The following is a 22,557-nucleotide window of genomic DNA, read 5'->3' as shown; positions in this document are numbered from 1 at the left end:
TTGGTGAACAAGGGCAATCCTAAACTATCAATATTTCCAATGGTGTTTATTAATCTCATTATCTCAAGGTGATGACGACGCTAAGATTAGGTGTCCACTACTATTAACGCTTGTGAAGGGGTAAAGTGAGAACAAATGTCCATATTGGAGCGACGTTGATAGGACTTTTATAGCTTATAGTTTAACATCGTCGTCAGAGAAGGAGCTAGTTGAAGGCGAAGTTAGGGTTTCTACAAACGCTAGCTTGTCAAAAAGGGGAGAGAAAAAACCGGCGTTGTAACCCAGATCTGTAGCTCATTGGAGTCGCCATGTCTCTACCGCCTTTGCAAACTCGTTATGTTTGCAGATCCTTTTGTTTGTTGAACTCCATTGATGGTGATGAGTTGGTGTGAGAGGGGGGGGGGGGGGGGAGGTGACTGCTGCAAGGGGGTTTGTAGATCTCTTATTGTGTTTGTAGATTGTCGTCGCTAGATTGTTCCAAATTTCCGGCGACTGGTTTGTCGATCGTCCGACAATGAAGATGACATAGATAAGGGAAAGAAGGTATAATGTGTTAAAAATAATAATTAAGTAGGTCTAGGTATGAGTAAATTTTTTCGTTCTTTTTTAATTAGAAAAATGTTAAACTAAATAAAAATGTAAAAAAAACATATCAAGGACAAATCCACAATTTTAAATATTTTCAAATTTTTTTGGGTCAAATTGCAAAAAAATAAACTCTTTTTTATTAGAACAAAATATTTTGGGAGAAATAACAACTTTCACAAAACCTTTTTTGCAATTTTCTCAAAAATAAATAAATAACTAATAATAATAATAATAAATCAATAAAGACGATGAATAAGCAAATCCCAAACACCTTAAGCAAAAATTATTTTGTGTAATCCGAACACCCAAACACCCCCACAAAAGAAAGTTCCAAACATCTATACTCGCTCTCACCCACTCACTAGCCAGAATTTTGCAGAGATGAGCGAAGAGGGGAAGAGATCTCCGGCCACTGGTACCTTTCCGGCTAAGCCGCCGTATACGGCGGATGATCGGAAAACCCCCGCATCTTCGTTATCGACCTCTTCTTCCAGCAGCAGGAAAGTCGTCATCAAGAGTGCCGATATGAAGGAAGAAATGCAAAACGAAGCCGTGAATATCGCCATTTCCGTAATTTATCAGCCTTCCTCTTCTTTCAATTGACTGTATTTCTTCCGTGGCTTGAACGCCTGACTTCACGATTCCTTTCTCTTTACTTCACTCCCTATGAAATTCTCTTTCATATAACCGGAGTTTCGGTTACGCGTGTGCAGGCGTTTGAGAATTGCAGTGTGGAGAAGGATGTCGCGGAACAGATAAAGAAGGAATTTGATAAGAATCATGGTCCTACTTGGCACTGTATCGTCGGCAAAAACTTCGGTAATTTCTTATTTTATTAGATTAATTCATCATTATATCGGATTTTGATTACCTATTAAGAACCTTCATATAGAAATTGCTTGCTTTTGATTTATTATGCATTGGATTGTCGTTAATCATCTATGAACTTTGATCGTAGTAGAGTTTGGTTTTGGATTTGATTTTGCATCTAAGATCTACTGATCTAGGTTTAAATCAGTGCCCTGCAAAGTTTCAATTTCAATGGACTGTAGTGAGGTAAAAACAGGAATGATTTATGTGATATATATCTGCAAACATTTGTTCAACGAAAACATATACATATCAAAGTAAGAATGGGTTTTAGTGAGATTATTCTAGTATTTATCAAGGCTTTCATAACAAGCTCAATGTTAGTATCACATTTGCGTTGATATATGCATATGTAAACATCTGATAACATATAGTTTTGGTTTTGATTTTGTAGGTTCTTATGTGACTCATGAGACGAATCATTTTGTTTATTTCTATTTGGAATCGAAAGCAGTGTTGCTGTTCAAATCTGGTTAGCATGCTTTAATGGTGGTGGTGATGACTGGTGGTGCTTCTTGGACATGTATGTACTCGAAAAACCAATAGAATTTGAATATGCTTGTGGTGTTTGTATATTAGTGTGGACTTATTATTGTGTTTGAGTGCTTTTATAATACATTTGATTGTCTCCTATGTCTTCTGTTCTGGTGTTATTTTCTCTTACTTTTAAAAACCCATCAATAGCATGTTCTGAATGACTAAGAAAGCGAATGGTTGCCCACCATCAATTCTCCACTTTTACACTTTTTGTAGTTGGGCTATTCCTGTATTAATTAAGAGAAAGGTACGACATGACAACTTGTACTGTGTTTGACATGCATTGGATTTGGACTGTGACTGTGACTGATGTCGATATGGAAAATGTACATGCCCTGTTAAAAGTTTGTCTAGTCCATGCTAATCCAATCTGGTTGAGTCATGTCCAATCTTGTCTTGTACCATGTAACATAAAGAAATAGCCTGACGTGGTAGCCACATCATTTTTGCCATAAGAAATGAATGACATGTCATTTTCAGGGGAGGGACAAATTGGTAAATTTTGAAAAAAAAAAATTGAAAAAAAGAAATAGCCTAACCCTCACACACTCTCTCTCCTCATCACTAAAATGCCATTTGATCTATGTAACTCGGCAAGCCATGGTGTATGTCACCCATGCCACTCCACTCCATTAAATCTAAGAATTCAAATTCAAGAGATAATTGTGAATCTTATTAACACTTGTTAAAGCTATCAAAGTGACAGTTAAATATAACATTTGTTATTTTCTTGACAGAATATATAGTCATCATAAAATAGTTTGGACAAACAGTTAGATATAACATTTGTTATTTTCATAGGAGAGAATATATAGTAACGAGTATTTTCTTCATAAAATAGTTTAGACAATTGCTATACATTTGCACAATTATTTTTCTTTCCATATTGTTAGAAATTGGGGGTTGTAACAAGGGATGTTGATAATCAAACTAGTCTTATACTCTTATACAAGTTGCTATAATGCATTTGACAAGTATAATTCAAGTTAACCAAAATGACTAGTGGTATTAAAATCGTCAGCACATATCACCTATTTTTCTATCTTTATATGACTCACGAAATCACAAAGTATTTATTTACACCATGTCATCAATGGATCGACATATAAAGCATGGGAAACATCAACATTTTCTATAAGGTATAACTAGTTATGGTAAGAATTTAAGCATGATGAATATTCATAACCCTAATCATTCTCTTCACACATTTAAACATACTGAATATTCATAACCCTAGTCATTCTCTTTAAACATTTAAACATACTAGGAGTAGAGACTTTTATTGGAAAGCTTTTATTTAAAACCTTAATTTCATACATAAAGTGTTTTGAATTATTCTATAAGCTCTACTTGTAAACACATAATCTTGCAAATGGTGGTGAGTTAACCCACCATTTGAGTGTGGTGTGGACTTTTTGATTGATCCATCATTTACAAGATTATGCATTTCCAATATCTTGTATTTATACCACTTGTTGGACAATGGTGGATCAATGCAAAGAAAACTCGTATAGTCCCTCTTTTCATCTTACATTATAGAAATTTACAATATTTATGAAAATTTCTTACATTTATAACCTAAACATAAAGTAGTAATAGGAAATAGGAATTTTAAGCAACTCTACTTATGAAATTAGGACAACTTATGAATCTACGTCTTGGGTTCTTTGGAGTCCAAGAAGTCCAAATACCACTGTCATCTCTAGAATTGCACCTAAACCTAACAACTTGCGAAGCTAAGGTGGTTGAAGAAGACGAAACCATTGATTTCAAAAGAACATTTTTTTAGAGATGGTTACCATGTAATTCCTAAAATTGAATACAAATTGCAAGTCTTTTGAGTTTTATTGTTAAAAAAAACCAGACCTTCATTGTAAATAAAGTCAAACTATAGTGACTTTAATAAAGATTTTATTTGCCAATTGCCACATAAGGAGGATGGCCAAGTAACCGAGTAACTAACCAAATCCGAATACAACTGAAGTCTTTTAGTCCTTTTTCTAAAAAAATCAAGACTTACTCGTAAAAAAGGTTAAGAGTATACCGACTTTAATGAAAATGACCAATAAATTTATTTAATTTTATGTATAAAACATGTCAAACATTCTCAAAGTTGTAAGACATATCACGTCAAGAACTTAACGAGGCATCACTCATCAGGCAGGTGCTATGTAACTTTCTATATCTTCTTCCATCCTTTTCAATCGTTTTCCATTATGATTTAAAATTTAAATGCATTATATCATAAATCACAAAACTTTTTGTGATATGTATGGACTAATATCATGTAATGAATACCAAATCAATGTTTTCTCAAAACCCACATTTCAGTATGATTTTATTGGGCCTGAAGCCCAAACTGTTAATACTTAATAAATAGGTATTTTTGTAGACCGGTTCATATGTGCATGTGGCCATGATGTGGATTTGTGGGCACAGGTAACCCGTATTACCCTCCACCTATCTCTTTCTCGATCTCTCTCGTACACACAGAAAATCATGATTTACATGTTGATCACCATTTCATTGACATGTAGTGAGTTTTGACTTTTGACTTTTGATTAGTTGGTAAGTTGGTCAGTTGTGATAAAGTTCTTCAAAAGGGGTGGAATTATGTATAATTTAACCTACTGATGGTTTTAGGATACGTTTCTCTCTTCAATTTTCTCTCTAGGGTTCCATTTTTGTCGATCGGGGGACGGAAATTTGATGATCTCATTGAGGAGAAGTTGAAAGTGTGCAATGTTTGAAGGTCATTAATCTCATTCAAATTCATTGTAGCAGAGATGATTTTGCAAATTCAGCAAGGTACAAGTTGTTCATTACGATATCTTCCTGCTTCGTTTTAATTCTAGAAACAATTCTTCACATGTGGGGAAACCTCATGCATTTGATCTATACATCTTTTTACAAGAAAAAAAGGCGAGTCACGAGACCTTCATTCTTTTTTGTTTGACCTTCAAGTTTTAACAATCTATAAACGTACACTAAACTCACCCTTTCTTTTTATTACAGCTGACTCCATTTCCACTCATCTGATAATCAAAAAGCTCCAAGACATTTTTTCTAAAACATATTTGTAAAAAAAAAATTGAATACTTGTAAAATTCAAACATTTGATTTTGCTAAAAAGAATTCATATTTTTATTTAACGATATGCCATACATTAAATTAAAATTTATTTTTCTAAAGAATTTAAATATTTTTTCATGGTTCTTCAACAGACCTTTCAAATAGATAGAAAACAATTTCTTCCCCTTTCTGTAACAACATCAAGATACATATTTTTCCCTTTGTCTATATACATGTAGTTAAAGACAGAAAGAAGAGATATGCTCAGAAAATGTTGATACATATTTAATGAGAGCACATACCATATATTGTATGACAGTTTATTTTCATGGTTATCCAATACCATAATCTTTAAACATAAACGTGTATTCACTTCTCAATATCTGTCACTTTATATAAACCCAATTCCTTGCTCACATTCCATAATTTGACCTTCATATATGCATTCACTTCTTCCTCCCACCAACTTTCTTGCATTCTTTGACTCTTCTTCCCAATCTGTCCTGTACACCACAGTCAAAATTGACACCAAACATGCCATCTGTGCTGCTAAAAGCCCATAACAAAGCCCCAAAAACTCAAATTTCCACACAAAAGCTAAAACAATGGCTACTGGTGTCCCCACCAAGTAAAAAGAACAAAGATTAATCCTTGCACCAGTTGAAGGCCTTGCACTTCCACGAAGAACACCAGAACATGTAGTTTGTGGGCAGTTAGCTAACTCACATACTCCAATTATGGGCAAAATAGTCATTGTGAGCTTTAAAACTTCATTGTCCTTTGTGAAAACTTTCCCCCATGCTTCTCTTCCTAAAGTAATCCCCAACAACCCAAAAACTGATGTCAAAACTGCCAATCCTATCGCGACAAGTGTCGCCAAATGGGCCTTACCCGGTTGACCCGCTCCAAGTTCATTCCCTACTCTTGTTGATATCGACATGCTAAGTGCTGAAGGCAATGTGTACATTAGGGAAGTTGTCTGAATCACTATAGCAGATGTAGCAAGTGTAACATGTGGTTTATGAAGATAACCAGCTAAAATAGTCATAAACTCATACCACCACCACTCCAAACAAACCGCTAAACAACTTGAAACAGCAAGCTTAAATAGCACACCCCACCCCTCCCCAGACTCTTTTACATTTGGTTCACATAAAGTCTCCTTAGGGGTATTATGGGTAAAAGACATGTAGCCTAGAATGAGAACCGATGTACTTAAGTTTGTGAGAAAGGTGGAAATCGCAACCCCTTGTACCCCTAAGTGAAGGGTGAATGCCAAAGTGTTGGTGATAGGATAATGTACAAGTGTTGGAATTAAAGTACACCACATTAATGACCATGTTGCCCCTTTACTTCTTAAAAAGATACGTAAAGGGTATAAAAAGCTATTAACAATAAGATCAGGGGCAGCATATCGACAGTATAAACTAGCAATACGTGTGATTTCAGGGTCTTGATGAAGCTTAAGCATGATTGGCTCAAGGTTAAGCCATAGGAACCCAATAGGTAAAGATGCAAAGAGCAGCATTAGGATTGTTCTTTGTAGGGTTAGGTTAACCATGGTTAGGTTTCTTGACCCGAAAGCTTGACTACAAAGGGGTTCCATACCCATGGCTAGCCCTGAAAGGACCGAGTAACCAGTTATGTTTGTGAACCCAATTGCTAATGCTCCACCTGCTAACTCAAGTCTTCCCATTTTGCCCATGCATGCAACTGCAATCATGTTTTTAAGGTAACCCACTAAGCCCATGGTGAAAAGAGGGAAGCTTAAGGTTGTCATCATCTTCATTTCCTCCATTACCTATAACAATTCATATCATAAAATGTGTAAGATTTGTTATACTTTATATATTTATATTTGAAACAAATATGAAGGCTTACCATGGGAACTATAAGATTGATCTGAGTGTGGTATGGCATTGATTGCTTGTGTATGAAGAAAATGCAAGATTTGATGCAAGACATGGATGTTTTCATGCATGTATAGATACACATGTACATATAAAAAGTGAAGGGGAGATAGATAGAGAGGAAAGAAGCAGAGTTGTCAGTGTTGAAAAAAGAATATGAGATGGTTTTATAGTGGTGAAAGGTGGTGGGGTCGCTTTTGATGTCAAGAAAACAAGAGACAGCTACTTTTAGAAGCTGAGAATGAGATTTATATAAAAATTATGCAAGATATAATGTTTTTATTTAAGCTTCCTTACATGGGTTAAATGCAAGAAATAACAATGTATTTCCTATTATAATATGGGTGGTTATTTAGAAACTGAAAGTATAATGCTATGATTTAGTGGATTCTTCAAAGTACAATGCTTTAATAAAGAATATAGAAAGTATAATGTTGTAAAAGAAAGAAACAGAAGTAGGATGCTGTAGTAAGCAAATAAATGGAAGTACATAGCTATCTTAATCATCACATGGAGGCAAGCTTTTAATGATTCCATATTCTTTTAACATGATTTAGGGAATCTAGAGGCTTCTACTTTAGATAATCTAAGATTACGACATCATCTTTCATTAACATGTTATGTTGCTGTCTTACCAAATGCAACATGTGACACACTTCAATTTCAGAGCATGAAGAATGTGAACCTTAAGGATTACATTTCACAAAATAAGGATATGCTTATGTTTAGTCTTTTTCAAGAACCACTTCTAAACTTACATAATGATAACATCTCACATCTTCTTGCTGTTAAGTAGCATAAATAGGTCAAAGTGATGAAATGGTGAGTTGGGTTCAAGTCCATTTCACTCATTGACACTTTCAAGATCGATGGTTACAAATGAAATTTGATTTTTAGAAAGTTGACACATGAAAACATGCATAAACACTTTATTGATGTTATTTCAACAGTCTATTTATCACACTTGGAATAAAAAACCTTGCATGTGGATTTGGTTACAACTTATGAAAGAAAAACAGCTATTAAATCAATTGTCAATGTCATCAATCAAAACCATGTAGAAAAAACGATTTCTCCTTATTTAATTCATCTAAAGATCATGAATGAGATATCTAACCATCCAATTACATCCCGTCCTTAACAAATCTAATCATATGTAGTTTGTTATAAACAAATTTAATGCTTTTTGGTCTCAAAGATTTCAGGCAATTTGAGAATTTGCGATAAGGCATATTAAGTCTTTTTTTAATAATCATTCTTTAGACTTATAAATTGGAAAGTTGAAAAGCTTAATGTCTACAAAGAGAAATGATATCATCCACCAACCACTAATTAAAATTTAGAAATCTTTTACTCACTTGTGATCACTGCCCTACATAACTTATTATTTAGAAAATTGATAATAACTTATAATTATTCGTGTTCCCAAGGTTATTTTAGACATTTTACAGATGAACAACGATTGGATTAATAGTACGAGTATGTGCATATATTAGTTGTATTTAATTATTTATTGACCATGTATATATGATGGCTAACTAAACTATTTTTGTGGTTAATATTACATAAATTAACATACATAAATACCATATAGTGAGTTTAAGGATGACATGGTCCCATAATCCAGAATCTGGAGTGGCAACCTGTCAGTGTGTTCACATGTAAGGTCATCATCCTATATATTTAAAAAAAAAAAACTATAAAAAGTTATAGTTAGGTATGTGGATAGATTGACATTGTTACACATGCATATAGGGACCATAATGAGACATTTGATAGGGTGTGGGGGAGAGAGAAAAACGAGACATACAATTCCACTTGTACCCACCCCAACCTCCTTATGTTGTGTGTTGTACAATGATATGTTCAATGGTTTAAGAGAAATTTAAAAAATATGTGGTATGTTTTAGTAGAAGTGAAATCTAAAATTGGTTATGTAAATGCATGAATCTTGTTACATTATTGATAGTTTGATACATATGAGTATATGAAATCCAAAGTAGGTTGCTATGAATGAAAGAGGTAACAGTGTAAAATGTGGTCCAATATTCCTTTTCTTACATAATTGGCAATTGGATTTTCACTACTATGAATGATGACATGTAACGTGTAAAATGTACCTTTGAGGATATGTATGTGCTTTATGCACACACAATTGTACTTGCTCACATTCATGGCATCAACATTTTCATATCCATGCATACGAAGGTGACCCGATATTCTTTTCTTGGGGAAAAGACTTGACCCAAGGGGGCAAAGGTACACATACAAATGGTACTCTATGTAAGCTTTTAATTGGAAAAAAGTTTATTAAAATCCACGTTTGCAAAAATTTAATAAAAAAGTCGTAAATGGTAATGTCATGTCAGAGTTTTGTAAACTATTTACTCGGTTAAAATTGATCACAAAGGTTTATTTGAAAATGCATTAGATGTTTGATGGAAAATTATTATTAGGGACTTAAACAACAAAATGAAAATAGTTCATGGTTGAATAATGACATTAATTGATTTAGAAGGTGGTATGGATAAAATGAAACATATACGTGATGGAACACATGTTTGGTTCATAGATTATGATGGGAATTGGAATGTGAGATTCCATTCCATTCCATTCCCTAGTATGTTTGGTTGCCAAATTGTCCGTAAGATTCTACCAACCGTATCCGTGATAGATTACGAATCCTTCATTTTAATTCTTTTGACAAATTTTATTCAAAGATTATGTGAACCAAAAGCCACCTAATTTTTGGAAGAAATGTAACATCCATGGTTTAAAAAGAAAATGACTTGTTTGAGATTTGGTCCCACTAAAATACGTCATGTTTAGATGTTTGCTTATTCTTATATATGACAGGTAAATTGATTCCAGAAAAGATGTTTAAATGGTAGCATCATGGCATGTGATATTGAAAAGATGGACATGTCGATTCATAGATTACTATACTTAGTGAAACCTAGAGGGGAACCATGTGGGTGATAGAGAATATGAGACTCCAATGTCTTTTTCACCTTTTTAGGCCATGTGGCTTAATACACTCACTCACTACACACTCTTATATTCAATTCTTCCTCCATACTACTTGGAACTCCATGGATCTTACTTACAACATGGGATATTGATTCTTGGTGTTTTAAAAATTGTAATGCTTTATTATAGTCTGGTCTTTAAGTATTTATTGCAAGTAAGAAAATAAAGGAAAAGATGAATGATGGCATAAGTTTCTTGATTCAATTATGAAAAACAATCAGACATACATACAAGCTAAAATGAACTAAGAAAGCTAACATATGCCAATAACTAACTAGCTAACAACTTGATTAACTAATTACCTAACCCCAGTATACTAATACTCATTCTACTAGAGTTAAGTTAAACAAGTAACTTAACAGTAAATATTTGCAAGACACATCTTGTACGCACGTGGCAAAATCTTTGAGTGTGGTAGTGGTTTGGTGAAAAGATGGCAAGTTGAAATTAACTCAACTATTTTATCCTAAATGAAGTGACAATCTAACTTGATTCGTGAAATATGGGATTCGTAGCAAATTGAATTGCTAATTCATTGTCACAGAAGATTACATTTGGGTCATTATTATCAATTCCAAAATCTTGCATCAAATGATGTAGCCATATGACTTCGCATGTAACAATTGCATTGAGTTGATATTCATCCTCGGTAGGTGATAAACAGATCGTGTATTATGATTAATTAAAACAATTACATATGAACTCTATATAAAGAGTTAGTATTTACATTTGACTACCCTATACTTATTATAAATATAACTACATAGTCTAACATTCCCCCGCAAGTTGAGGGCGGGGAACGACCTGCAATTTGGATCGTAAAAACTGAAATCTCTGGGTAGATAAAAGCTTTGTAAAGACATCTGCGATCTGATCATCCGTAGATATGAACTTGACATGTAGTTGACCTCTTGCTACCTGTTCACGAATAAAGTGGAAATCTACTTCGACATGTTTAGTACGAGCATGGAACACAGGATTGGCTGATAGGTATGTGGCTCCTATATTGTCACACCAAAGAGTAGGAGGAGATTGAATCGATATGCCAAGTTTACGCAAGAGGGATTTTAACCAAATTAGTTCCGCAACAGTATCAGCAAGGGCTTTGTACTCAGATTCAGTTGAAGACCTTGAAACTGTCTTTTGTTTACGAGCGGTCCAGGAGACAAGATTAGATCCCATATAGATGGCAAATCCCCCTGTGGATCGTCTGTCTACTGGACAACCAGCCCAGTCAGAATCAGAGTAAGCCTGAATTAGTGAGGACGCAAAATCTTGCCAAAGAGCATCTGTGAAGGCATGTAGTTGTTTACCGGATTGATGACAAATCAAGAGACCGAGATTGGTTGTGCCTTTTAAGTAACGCAAAATGCGTTTAACAGCAGACCAATGGTTTTTTGTCGGTGCATGCATGAACTGACAAACTCGATTCACAGCAAAAGCAATATCCGGGCGTGATAAAGTAGCATACTGCAAAGCGCCAACAGTTTGGCGATACATTGTTGGATCCGAAAGAGGTAGGCTATCATCAATATATAAGAGCTGAGAGGGACTCATTGGAGAGCAGGCTGGTTTGCAATCAGAGAGGTCGAACCGCTGAAGTATCTCGATGACATATTTTCGTTGAGATAGAACAATATTTTTCTTGTCAGGAACAACCTCAATACCCAAGAAATAGTGAAGTAGACCCAGATCTTTAATGGCAAAAGTGGAGCTGAGACGATGTATAATGCGATCAATGGCTGCCGGGTTGTCACCAGTAATTATAATATCGTCTACATAAACAAGAACATAAACGATAGGTCCACCAGAGTTGAGAATGAAAAGCGAAGGATCGGTTTTGGATCCTGAAAAACCAAGGTGAGTTAGGGTCGTGGACAACCGGGTAAACCACGCTCGTGGAGCTTGCTTGAGCCCATAGAGAGATTTGTGAAGAAGACAAACATAATTCGGTTTGGTTGAGTCAATGAAGCCAGGAGGTTGTCTCATGTAGACAGTTTCTTGTAAGTCACCATGTAAAAACGCGTTTTTCACATCTAATTGGCGCATAACCCAACTATTAGTCACCGCAAGAGACAAAATTACCCGAATAGTGGTTGATTTTATCACAGGACTGAATGTTTCATGATAGTCAACACCCGGTTGTTGACTAAATCCTTTGGCGACTAGGTGTGCTTTATGACGAGTAACATTGCCTAGTGGATCCTTCTTTAACCTGTACACCCACTTACAATCAATAAGATTAGTATTTTTAACATAAGGAACTAAAGACCATGTGGCATTCTTTTGAAGCGCTTGAAACTCCTCAGCCATGGCAAGACGCCACTCTGGAGATTTATTGGCAACGGTAAATGAAGTGGGTTCGATTTGAGAGGAAGGAGCACGGGTTGAAATGTAAGCAGAAGGATCGAAGCGAGAGGTGCGAGTGGGATTTTGACGAAGATTCGGAGGTCGAGGTCGAGGAGGAGGAGGAGGAGGTGAGGGCGGAGGAGGTGAGGAAGAAGAAGATGAATGTAAGGTAGTGTTTGTAGTGGTGGAGTGATTTGTGAAAACGGGATCAGTGACCTCGATTGGGGGTGGTGTACGAAAGATAGATGTATAAGGGTTTTGAGAAGGGGTGGTTGGTTGTGGCGGTGAAGCATGAAAAGGAAAGACATGTTCATTGAACCGGACATGTCGGGCTATGTATATTCGTTCGGTTGTAGGATCAAAGCAGCGATAACCATGGTGGATAGGGCTATAGCCAAGAAAAACACAAGGTGTGGAGTGAAAATCAATTTTATGATGGTTATAAGGTCGAAGATAAGGAAAACATTGGCAACCAAAAACACGAAGAAAATAATAGTCCGGTTTGCGGTTATACACAAGTTGAAAGGGAGATTTGTTTGATGAGATTCTAGAAGGAAGACGATTTATGAGATAAACGACAGTTTCAAAAGCAAAGTGCCCAAAACGTTGAGGAATATAAGATTGGGCAAGAAGAGTAAGTCCAGTTTCCACAACATGACGATGACGACGCTCAACAATTCCATTTTGTTCACTTGTGTGGGGACAAGAGCGTCGGTGAATTATGCCAAGGTTTGTGAAGAAAGAAGTGAGAGGGCGAAATTCCCCTCCTCAATCGGTTTGTACACTTTTGAGTTTGGTATTGAATTGTCGTTCAACCATGGTAGTGAAATTTGTAAAAGTAGAGTAAACATCATACTTATGTGCAAGTGGGTAAAACCATATGTGTCGAGTGTAATGATCAACACATAAAAGAAAAAATCGATGACCATCAAAAGAGGCTGTGGGGGAAGGACCCCAAACATCACAATATACTAAATCCAAGATTTTATTACTATGAAAGGTAGAGTTATGCAATGAAAGTTTAGAAGACTTGCCCAACTGACAAGAAGTACATAAAGTAGAACCAAGTTTTGTAGAAATTGGTAAAGAATAACTAGAAATAATAGAATTAAAAACACGTTCGTGTGGATGGCCGAGACGTTGATGCCAGATGACAGAGGAAGCTTTGGTGACTGTGAAGGCAAGCTTGGGAAGAGACTTGAGTTGAGGAAGACAAAGTGAGTAGAGCCCGTTATCACTTGGACCCGAAAGGAGGATATTGTGTGTAGACTCGTCCTTCACAACAAAGAAAGAAGTGTGAAATTCAAAATAAACATCATTGTCACGACAAAACTGTTCAATAGATAAAAGATTCTTTTGAAGTTGAGGAACATGAAGAATATTTGTAAGATTGAGATTTTTGTTTGGAGAAAAGAATTTTGAAGAACCAATGTAAAGGATAGGAAGAGGGTTACCGTCACCGACACAGAGTGAGTCATTACCACGATAAGCTTCGGAGTTGTCGAGATTTGATAAGTCAGGAGTAGCATGACTATTTGCACCGGTGTCAGGGAACCATATTGTTGCTGATGTAGAACCAGAATCTGAATAAGTGGCAACATTAGCTTGAGTGTTGGATTTGTTAGGCTGATTTGGACACTGAGATGGTAAATGTCCTATACCACAACGATTGCAGTGACCATACACTGTGTTCTGAGTTGAAGCCCACTGAAACTGTTGAGTATTAAGGTTGTTATCACGACCTCGGTTGTTCTAGTTACCTCGTGAGTGTCCATGAAAGTTACCTCGACGATTTTGGTTACCTCGGTTATTGAATGGCCGAGAGGCATAGTGAGCTTGTGGTTGTGTGTTTTGTGAGCCACCAGGGTTTAGTTGATACCCTAGTTGAGAGGCTAACAACTGCAAATTATTAAGTTGGGACTGAATAGCAGCAAGATCAGGTAAGGAGTTAGTAAGAGTGCCTCTAGTTGTAGCAGCAAATACCTGTGGTGATGTGGTAGTAGGTAAAGAGGCTGATTTGTTGATCATGTAATCATGATCAACCAAGAGACCATGCAGATCATTGAAAGTAACTGGTGGTTGACGAGCCAATAAGTTTGATTTCAAGCCATTATACTCATCACGCAAACCAGAGATGGTAAGCATGACCAGGTCCTTGTCCTTCATAGACTCGCCAATATTGGCCAGAGCCGATGCATATTCCATTGCACGGCTGAGGTAGTTAAGCGGAGTTTCGTCTCCTTTCATCTCTATTCTCAGCAATTGTGTTTTTAATGTGTATTCACGGGAGGCAGAATTTGGAGCATAGGCATGTTCTAACGAAAGCCAAAGGTCTCTGGAAGTCGTACCTTGAACATGCTAAAAAGATGCCTCAGAGATGGTTGATAGGATCAGCATGCGAACATGAGCATCGTTGGCAATCCAACGAGAATAACTAGGGTTATCAGTTACTGCAGTATCTGTTGTAATTTTCGGTTCAGGGCGTTGAATGGTGCTGTCTACATAACCAATCAGATGGTTGGTAGCTAAGAATGGTTCAAGCATCGCTTTCCAGAAACCATAGTTTGTAGGTGAGAGAGTGAAAGCGAATTTGTGGGTGTTATGGGCTGTTTTCTCTGTAGCAGTGAAGGCCACAATTGTACCCATGCCGTTGTATTGATTACTAATCAGAAATAGTGGAGAAAGATAGGCTGATGATCGACCAAATTAGGGTTGGAGGCGGTAAGAGGTTTCCCTCGCTCTGATACCAAAACAGACCGTGTATTATGATTAATTAAAACAATTACATATGAACTCTATATAAAGAGTTAGTATTTACATTTGACTACCCTATACTTATTATAAATATAACTACATAGTCTAACAGTGATCATGATGCAATGGTTTGTTTCTTTAATTTCCAAGAAATAAGAGTTTCCAAGGAATATACAAAACCTAGTCACCGATCTTCATGTATCTTGACAACCTGCCTAATTCTAATCACTAAAAGCTTTAAGTCGAAGAGATGATTTTGCAGAGAGAAAACACCTTGAGCAGGACATTATTTCTAATATCTCAACAAATGAGTAATAGCTTGCATATGAAGAACACGTAGTTGTGTAACATACTGACTAAAATGATGCACTGCATAAGTGATATCTGATCATGTAATAGCAAGGTAAAACAATCTTCCAATTAAGCATCGAAATTGTGACCGATCTTCTAAAATGTCACCTTTAAAGTTTGACGACTTATTACTACAAATAAAATGACATATAGTGACATATGGTTAATGTGCCACTGTATCATGGTTTTTAGTGACACATATTATATGCCACTAAAAAATTAATACATTTAATGGCACTTAGTCTTTTGTATCACTAAATTTCATAGTTATTAGTGGCATAATGACTTGAAATGCCACTAAAGCTTTTTTTTGAACGTTTTTTTTAATACCGTATAAATAATTCTTATAATAACTAAAAAATGTAATTACAATATTAACAATTTATTTTATATTTCTTATTTAAATACAGTATTACATATTTATGGAAATTTATTATGATAATACTTTTAAAATTTGATTTTCTTGTTTTATTATTTTGAAAACGAAAACTAATTTTTACTTGGGATTAATTTATAATATTTCCATTAATTTATCTATTTTCTTGTTTTTAAAAAAGGATTCTAACCTAACAATTTGGGTTAGATAACATTATCATCACATTACGTTATTTGGAGATACGAAAGTCAAAAAAATACACGTACAACAATCAAATCCCACTCGCCACTCCTGACGATGATCTGAAAGCACTATCACCGCCTTTTCTACGTCAATGTCGAACCATCATGCTGTCGTCGATCTGTGGGTTGCTGCTTCCGCGATCGTCGTTGTTTTCGCGATCCCCGCCGCTTCCTTGATAGTCGCCACTTCCTCGATCGTCGTCGCTGCATCCTCAATCGCCGCCGCTTCCTCGATCGCCATCGCTTCCTCGATCGGCGCCACTTCCTCGATCGTCGCCGCTGCATCCTCAAACTCAGGGTTAGGTATTTTTGCCGATCAAATAAGCGTATTTACAAATTTCATTTTTTGGTAAATTTATAGTTGTATAATGCTCGATTTGTTGCAAAATCATTGCCCAAACTGCTAGGGTTTATCAATTTTATGAGAGACTGCCACTAGTACCTTTAAAAGTCCAATAGTTTTCGATTATTAGAACTGGTGATTGCATTTTGACTTTCTCAGGTCATAAAATATATAAACTATAATCCATGTACTCCATAAAAACATATATCGTAACCTCTGCTAATATCCCAACGCCAATTGACTTCTGTAGAGATGGTTAAAGTTAAACTTCAACTAACTGCAAGAATGAGTAAAGGTTGTGCTCAAATAATTCAAGTTTATTGGTGTACTTGTCCATCAATTGAGCAGCACAACATCAAACCCTTTCTCCAGATCAATCTCCTCTTCCCAGTGACTAGGGATGTCAATTTTCGACACGACCCGCAACACGACACAAAATAAATGGGTTTGGGTTGAGTTTTTCAACCCGCTAACCCACCAACCCGTTTATTAAACGGGTCATATATGGGTTTCTCAAAAAATAAACGGGTTGACCCGCCAACCCGTTTATATTTTTAATAAGAAAAAATTATTTTATTTTTAAATGTATTTATGTATCAAGTATTAATATTTAATAAGACTTATATAATATATACCATTGATTCATAGACCATTTGACTGTTTTGATATTTTGACTCGTGGTGGATGGCCTAACGTCGTAAGTCGTAACCTAAAAAGCTAAGTCTGTAACCATTTTGCCCAGTTGCCCTAAATAATAATCTCAAAATCAAATCGTGTATGAGTGTATCTCCCTCTTCCAAACTTCCAGTCTCCCACAATCCCACTCTCCCCTCTGTTACGTTATGATCGAAATCAGGTATCGAAATGGTGTTGGGGAATTGACTTTGTTTTTTGGGAGAAAAAAATGGGAATTTTGGCTATTACTTTAGCACTTGAATTATCTATGTTTGTATTAATGTTTAGTTTGAACATATTTCTACGAATGCTTTTAATTTTCATTTGGATGTTTAAGACTTAAGTGTCTAAAATTCGGATATCTTTGCATCAACCATCAAGAAGTTATTCATGTTTAATTGTCAATTTTATTTATAGAATCTGACCCACGACCCGCCAAACTGTGAACCCGTGACCCGCCAACCCATGACATGTGTATTTAAATGAGTCGTGTTTGGGTTGGCATATTTTGACCCGCCAACCGGCCAACCCGCGACACGCCAACCCGAACACGACACGATTGCCAGGCCTACTAGTGACTACCCTTCATTTCAGTCCTCTTCTCTTCAAGAGCTTTCATCAGCCTCTCCCTCTCTTCCTCAAATTCCTTCATTGCCTCAAGCTTTTGATCATCCCTATGTGTTCATGCATATTATAACATTACATACTCTTTCTTTTTCTACTTTGATAAAAAAAAACTCAAGTAAAGAAACAAAAATACACAAGTATGTTGATACCTCTTATGAGGATCAACCACAGAATAAGATTGCTCAACTTTCATGTGCTCTTCCTTCTGGAGCTTGTCAAACTTTCTTCTTTTAATGTTTAAGAATGTCACCTAGAAATAACTAGACATGTAGGACACCTTTCTAACATCAAAATAGTATTCTTGTGGGTGGAGCCCGGTAAAAAACCGGTCAATGATATAACCGCCCGCCCGAGCGGTGAAATCCCAAGGTGAAAAGTTGGGTAAAGTCTTCCCGGAAACCATTCGGGGCACCTATTTCCCTTCCAATTCTTTTTGACCGAGTAAAAATGATATTTGTTGGAAATTTACCAAACGACCCTTGGCACCACTGATGTTCATTAGAGAAATGCAGTTTTGTGGGAAGGGTTTCATCAATCCTTTTGGTAACCATTTTTTGCTGATCATTGAACCTTTATCTCTTAGCCTTGTTTGCATGAGGTTATATAAACTTGCAGATGTTGTTGCTCCATTGCTTCTTATTATTTTCTTAGTTTCCAATTACAACTCTCTTGTCCCTATAAGTTCACAAATTAACAAATGCAAAGACCCTAATGATTTATAAAAATTTGTCCAAGTATATATCTATTTTTTGATTTTCCAAGTTGACAAATTTTCTATGAACCTTTTCACCTACATCTTCACCTTCAAGTTCCATCTTCATTTCTTTGTCACAATCTGGTGGCACCATTAGATCATCTAAACCATATGTAAATCCATGGAACTGTAGAATGATTATTACTTGTTATTTGAGACGTGGATTGGGTAAAGATTTGAATGAGCCTCCGTCCATTTGGCTATGAAATGATTTGGAGCAAGCAATAGACAATGTTTTTCTTGTGTTGCTTCTTATTCATTAAATAATCATTCATTTTATGTTGATGCTTATACTTTTTGAATTTTGGAAGGTTTATCCATGTTTGACATTACAAATAGGTTGATGTTAGGTCAACATTTTCTTCTATATCTGTGTGTTTGATTGGATGCAAAATGATCCTAGATTTCTTTGGTAAGTGTCTTATTGATTAGGTCACTTATAACCAAAGATAATTCATTATGATAATAAGGATGAGGGAAAATATGTCTTTTGGTAACTACCTGAAATGTTAATCATATCCAATAAATCATATAAATCATAGCATCATACTTTCATTTTAGTGCTCTAATGTGATGAAATATGAAAGTAGAGTGCTATAATCAACAAATCAGTGAAAGTACGTTGCTATACTCGTATAGATTTCTAAAACTAAAAAGTTATAGTATTATGAAATATGAAAGAAAAGATGAATTGTTTTAATTTTAATGTTGATTGAAATAACTCCAACTGGGGTAATTATTACAAAAATGGACCATGATGCATGAATATATTACAAAAATGGTCTTTGTGGCAGGTAATTGTTACAAAAATAGTCCTTATTACAGGAAAACATGACAAAAATGGTCCTTTAAGAAACTGTTAAAATTGTCCTTGTAGCAAGGATATATTACAAAAATGGTCCTTTTGACACGTAACTGTTACAATGGTATGTACTTTCAACTAGGATAACCATTTGATCAATGGTTCTTTTTATGTGTGGTGATTATTAGTGATATTATCACATATTTTTATGTGATTATTAGTGATATTCTTATATATTTTTATGTGATTTATTATAATTATATTACAAGCAATTGTTCAAGATGGATAAACAAGAGGAGCAACTATGCAAATTTCATCTTCATGTCAACTTTGGTGTTTCTTTCCAACAAGTATTAAGTTTGATAGTTTAATATTTTAAGTAATTACTAGCACAATGTTTAGACTTATTATAGTTTTTTGGAATATATTTTTGTATTAAATATTGAGAATATTACAGTAAGACAAGTTAAGTATTAATTTAAGTAATGCTTTTGTGTTTTGCATTTATTATCTTAATTGTTTTTTATTATTTTATATCCCATTTAAATTTATGAAAAATACATTGGATCTAATTTTGAAATATAAATGTTTTGTTGTAAAAAAAAGTGCCGCTAAAACATACAAATTGTTTTTATTTTAGCAGTCATATAGTGGCATAAGAAAAGTGTCACAAAAACCCAAAGTGCTATAGTGGTACAAAAAAAGTGTCACTAAAACCTAAAAGGGCTGCAGCGACACAACAAAAAAGTACCACTAAAAGCCTTTAGTGGGAGCGTTTGTAGTGACATTTTTTTTTGTGTCGTTGATTGCCATTGGTGTTTTTAGTGGCACTTTTTTGGTTTTCAATAACACTTTTTTTGTGCCACTAAACATCGTTTTATTTGTAGTGTATATGTAGGATCTATATGAAATTGAGCTGGATTGGGATTTAGCAGCAAGTAAACCCATGTCTTCTAACAACCACAATATAAATTGTGACTGATCTTCTAGATCTTCTACTTGCTTGAAGTGTAGAAGCAAATGCTAAACATACAAAATGTTCGAAATGGAGAATAATCAGGCATTGATCAATAATACAACAATGATAAAATAATCAGATTAGTATTCAATGGGAACATGAGATTGAAAGTATAAGGATCGAGCAACATTCAAGATATGCTTATGTATTTGGTTGCTAATTTCCCATGAAAATACCAACCAAACAGAAAATCAATCGCTAGATATAAACCATAAATACCAATGGATGAAGTTCACATCGTTAAATTAATGTCGGAATTTCTGTCCTAAATTGGTCAAAGTTTGTCATATATTGAAACAATTTAGGACACCTGGTTGGCAAAAAGCTTATTACAGCTTATTGTAATTTACTATTTGTTAAAACCATAAAAATAACTTATTTTAGCTTATGAACTAGGTTTTTGATAAACTACCTTGAGATAATTTTTGATGAGTATTTTCAAAATATTCTAAATATGCCCTTATATCTAAATGTTCATTTATGTTATTTTACATTTGCAATCTAGTTTATAAGTTATTTTTTTTTACTGAACATAACAAATTCATAAATTACCTTATCATCTACATGCTAGTCTGCGCCAAATACGACCTTAATGACAGCTATTTAGCCGCTAGCTTAGAGAAAAGTCACCACGATACACGTTTTTTGGGCGACATTAATGACAATATAAACTTCACTAGAGACATATTGATGGACTTTCTGTCGCAAATTTATTTAGAAAAGTCGAAACTCGAAAATACAACCTTCGGGACATGGGCTTATTATTATTATTATTATTTAATTATCTTGTAGGACATGCTGGGATTCAACTGTTAGGGCTTTTGATCATAACTTACCATTTATGAGTTTCATGACATTGTTGAATTAAGGACGGAAGAAAGGATCATCCGATCATTGAACCATGATAAACACAAGAATCCAATTATAAAAACAAATAAATAAATCATATTATAAACAAAATCATAATGATACATATATAATATGTTGATTTGTTCCAAGATTCCGATGGTATAAAGTTAAACAAGCCTTGGCATGCCATACGGTTATGCTCTTTTTGCCCCTTATTTATCTTTGTCTTAAACAAAACATTTCTATTTAAAACTAGTTTGAATACCATTGAATAAATTTAATTATAAGTTTGAGATTTTTATAAGAATTTTTTTTGGTAAATACAGTTTAAAAGGGCATCCATTAGCGGAAGCATGATAGATACAACATCTCAAACCCAAAAAAATGTTCTTATCATCCTATGAAAAGTAAATATCAAGGACTTCAATAAACATAGAAAACACACAATCACACGAGATATAAAAATGTAAAGAAAACAATGATTTAACATGGTTCACTCAATCAGAAAAATCAATCGAGCTACATCCATAGATGAACTATAGAGATTTCATAAATAATAGTTGTCACACACGCTTTGTGTCTTAGGGTTATATTTGTATAACTATTTATAGAGACAAGTTGAGCTAAAAAACTGCTTGTGAACTGGACCTAAAAACCATTAATGCTTGTCTCCACAGCCCCCATGAGGTCAAAGGGAAGATCATGCTCCACAAATCAACATTGCAACATCGGCTTAAATCTATATAGTTCTAGAAAATGTTGTCTATTTTTTAAACGTCTAAGATAGTTTTCAATAGTTACAAAGATATGGGAATTAATGTCTTGACCAAAAAAAATTATTATGATTTTTTGTAATGAAATAATGAAATGATAACGACCAGATGGAAAATGTTGTAGAGAAAGTTTTTCAAACAAATTAAGACCATAATATGTTCTGCCGTTCAAGATTCTTGCACTATTAGGTTATTCATGTCTTAACATGTGGCAATACCATATACTCTTTTAGGCGCTTAATACACATGGCTCAAACTCTTTTTGGGTCTATATATATATCTAAACCAAGTTCTACCAAAACCATAGCAAAGTCTAAACCTCCTTTTGACTTCTCCATGATCTGTAAACACCTGTTAGAAATGATGATCAACCCACTCCTAATTTCGATCTTACTCTTTACATTATCTCTTGCAATTGCTGAAGGCAGCGACTCTGAAAAGACAAGTGTTAGTGTCTTGAAAACTTACATTGTCCATGTAAAGAAACCCGAAGCTTCTCTATCCACACAAAGTGAAGATCACGATCACAAAGCATATCATCGATCATTTCTCCCCTTTCGTCTCGCATCCTTAGAGAAAGAGGAACCATTACTTTACTCATACCAAAATGTTGTCAGTGGTTTTTCAGCAAGACTCA

At 34.9% G+C, this 22,557-nt stretch overlaps 2 protein-coding genes and 1 long non-coding RNA gene across 4 annotated transcripts; 2 read left to right on the top strand and 1 right to left on the bottom strand.

Annotated features, from left to right (window-relative positions):
- The first annotated feature begins 874 nt into the window (after positions 1-874).
- Positions 875-2,091, top strand: LOC111895436 (uncharacterized). The gene is made up of 3 exons (XM_023891516.3): positions 875-1,158; positions 1,302-1,407; positions 1,853-2,091. The coding sequence occupies exons 1-3, from the start codon at positions 970-972 to the stop codon at positions 1,933-1,935; spliced, it is 378 nt and encodes a 125-aa protein (XP_023747284.1). The 5' UTR covers positions 875-969; the 3' UTR covers positions 1,936-2,091.
- Positions 2,092-4,414: 2,323 nt separating this feature from the next.
- LOC122194747 (uncharacterized) lies at positions 4,415-5,147 on the top strand. 2 transcript variants are annotated; one of them, XR_006184476.2, is made up of 2 exons: positions 4,415-4,563; positions 4,670-5,147. It is a non-coding gene; the product is annotated as an uncharacterized LOC122194747 (long non-coding RNA). The 2 variants fall into 2 exon arrangements; XR_006184477.2 differs by having other exon boundaries at positions 4,639-5,147.
- Positions 5,148-5,458: 311 nt separating this feature from the next.
- On the bottom strand, positions 5,459-7,161 carry LOC111895427 (protein DETOXIFICATION 55). Its single transcript, XM_023891507.2, has 2 exons — positions 6,949-7,161; positions 5,459-6,868 (listed from the first exon to the last, which is right to left on the bottom strand). The coding sequence occupies exons 1-2, from the start codon at positions 7,066-7,068 to the stop codon at positions 5,459-5,461; spliced, it is 1,530 nt and encodes a 509-aa protein (XP_023747275.1). The 5' UTR covers positions 7,069-7,161.
- Positions 7,162-22,557: the final 15,396 nt, after the last annotated feature.

This window comes from Lactuca sativa, chromosome 6 (assembly GCF_002870075.4).
Source record: "Lactuca sativa cultivar Salinas chromosome 6, Lsat_Salinas_v11, whole genome shotgun sequence".
Lineage (NCBI taxonomy): Eukaryota > Viridiplantae > Streptophyta > Magnoliopsida > Asterales > Asteraceae > Lactuca > Lactuca sativa.
This window is presented reverse-complemented; position numbering and strand designations above follow the sequence as displayed.

Excerpts from the sequence above, each read along its gene's own strand:
- LOC111895436 (XM_023891516.3), top strand. The coding sequence starts at position 970 with ATGAGCGAAGAGGGGAAGAGATCTCCGGCCACTGGTACCTTTCCGGCT. Across the intron at positions 1,159-1,301 it reads CCGTGAATATCGCCATTTCC|GCGTTTGAGAATTGCAGTGT; the intron begins GTAATTTATCAG and ends ACGCGTGTGCAG. Across the intron at positions 1,408-1,852 it reads TATCGTCGGCAAAAACTTCG|GTTCTTATGTGACTCATGAG; the intron begins GTAATTTCTTAT and ends TTGATTTTGTAG.
- LOC111895427 (XM_023891507.2), bottom strand. The coding sequence starts at position 7,068 with ATGTACATGTGTATCTATACATGCATGAAAACATCCATGTCTTGCATC. Across the intron at positions 6,869-6,948 it reads TCAATCTTATAGTTCCCATG|GTAATGGAGGAAATGAAGAT; the intron begins GTAAGCCTTCAT and ends GAATTGTTATAG.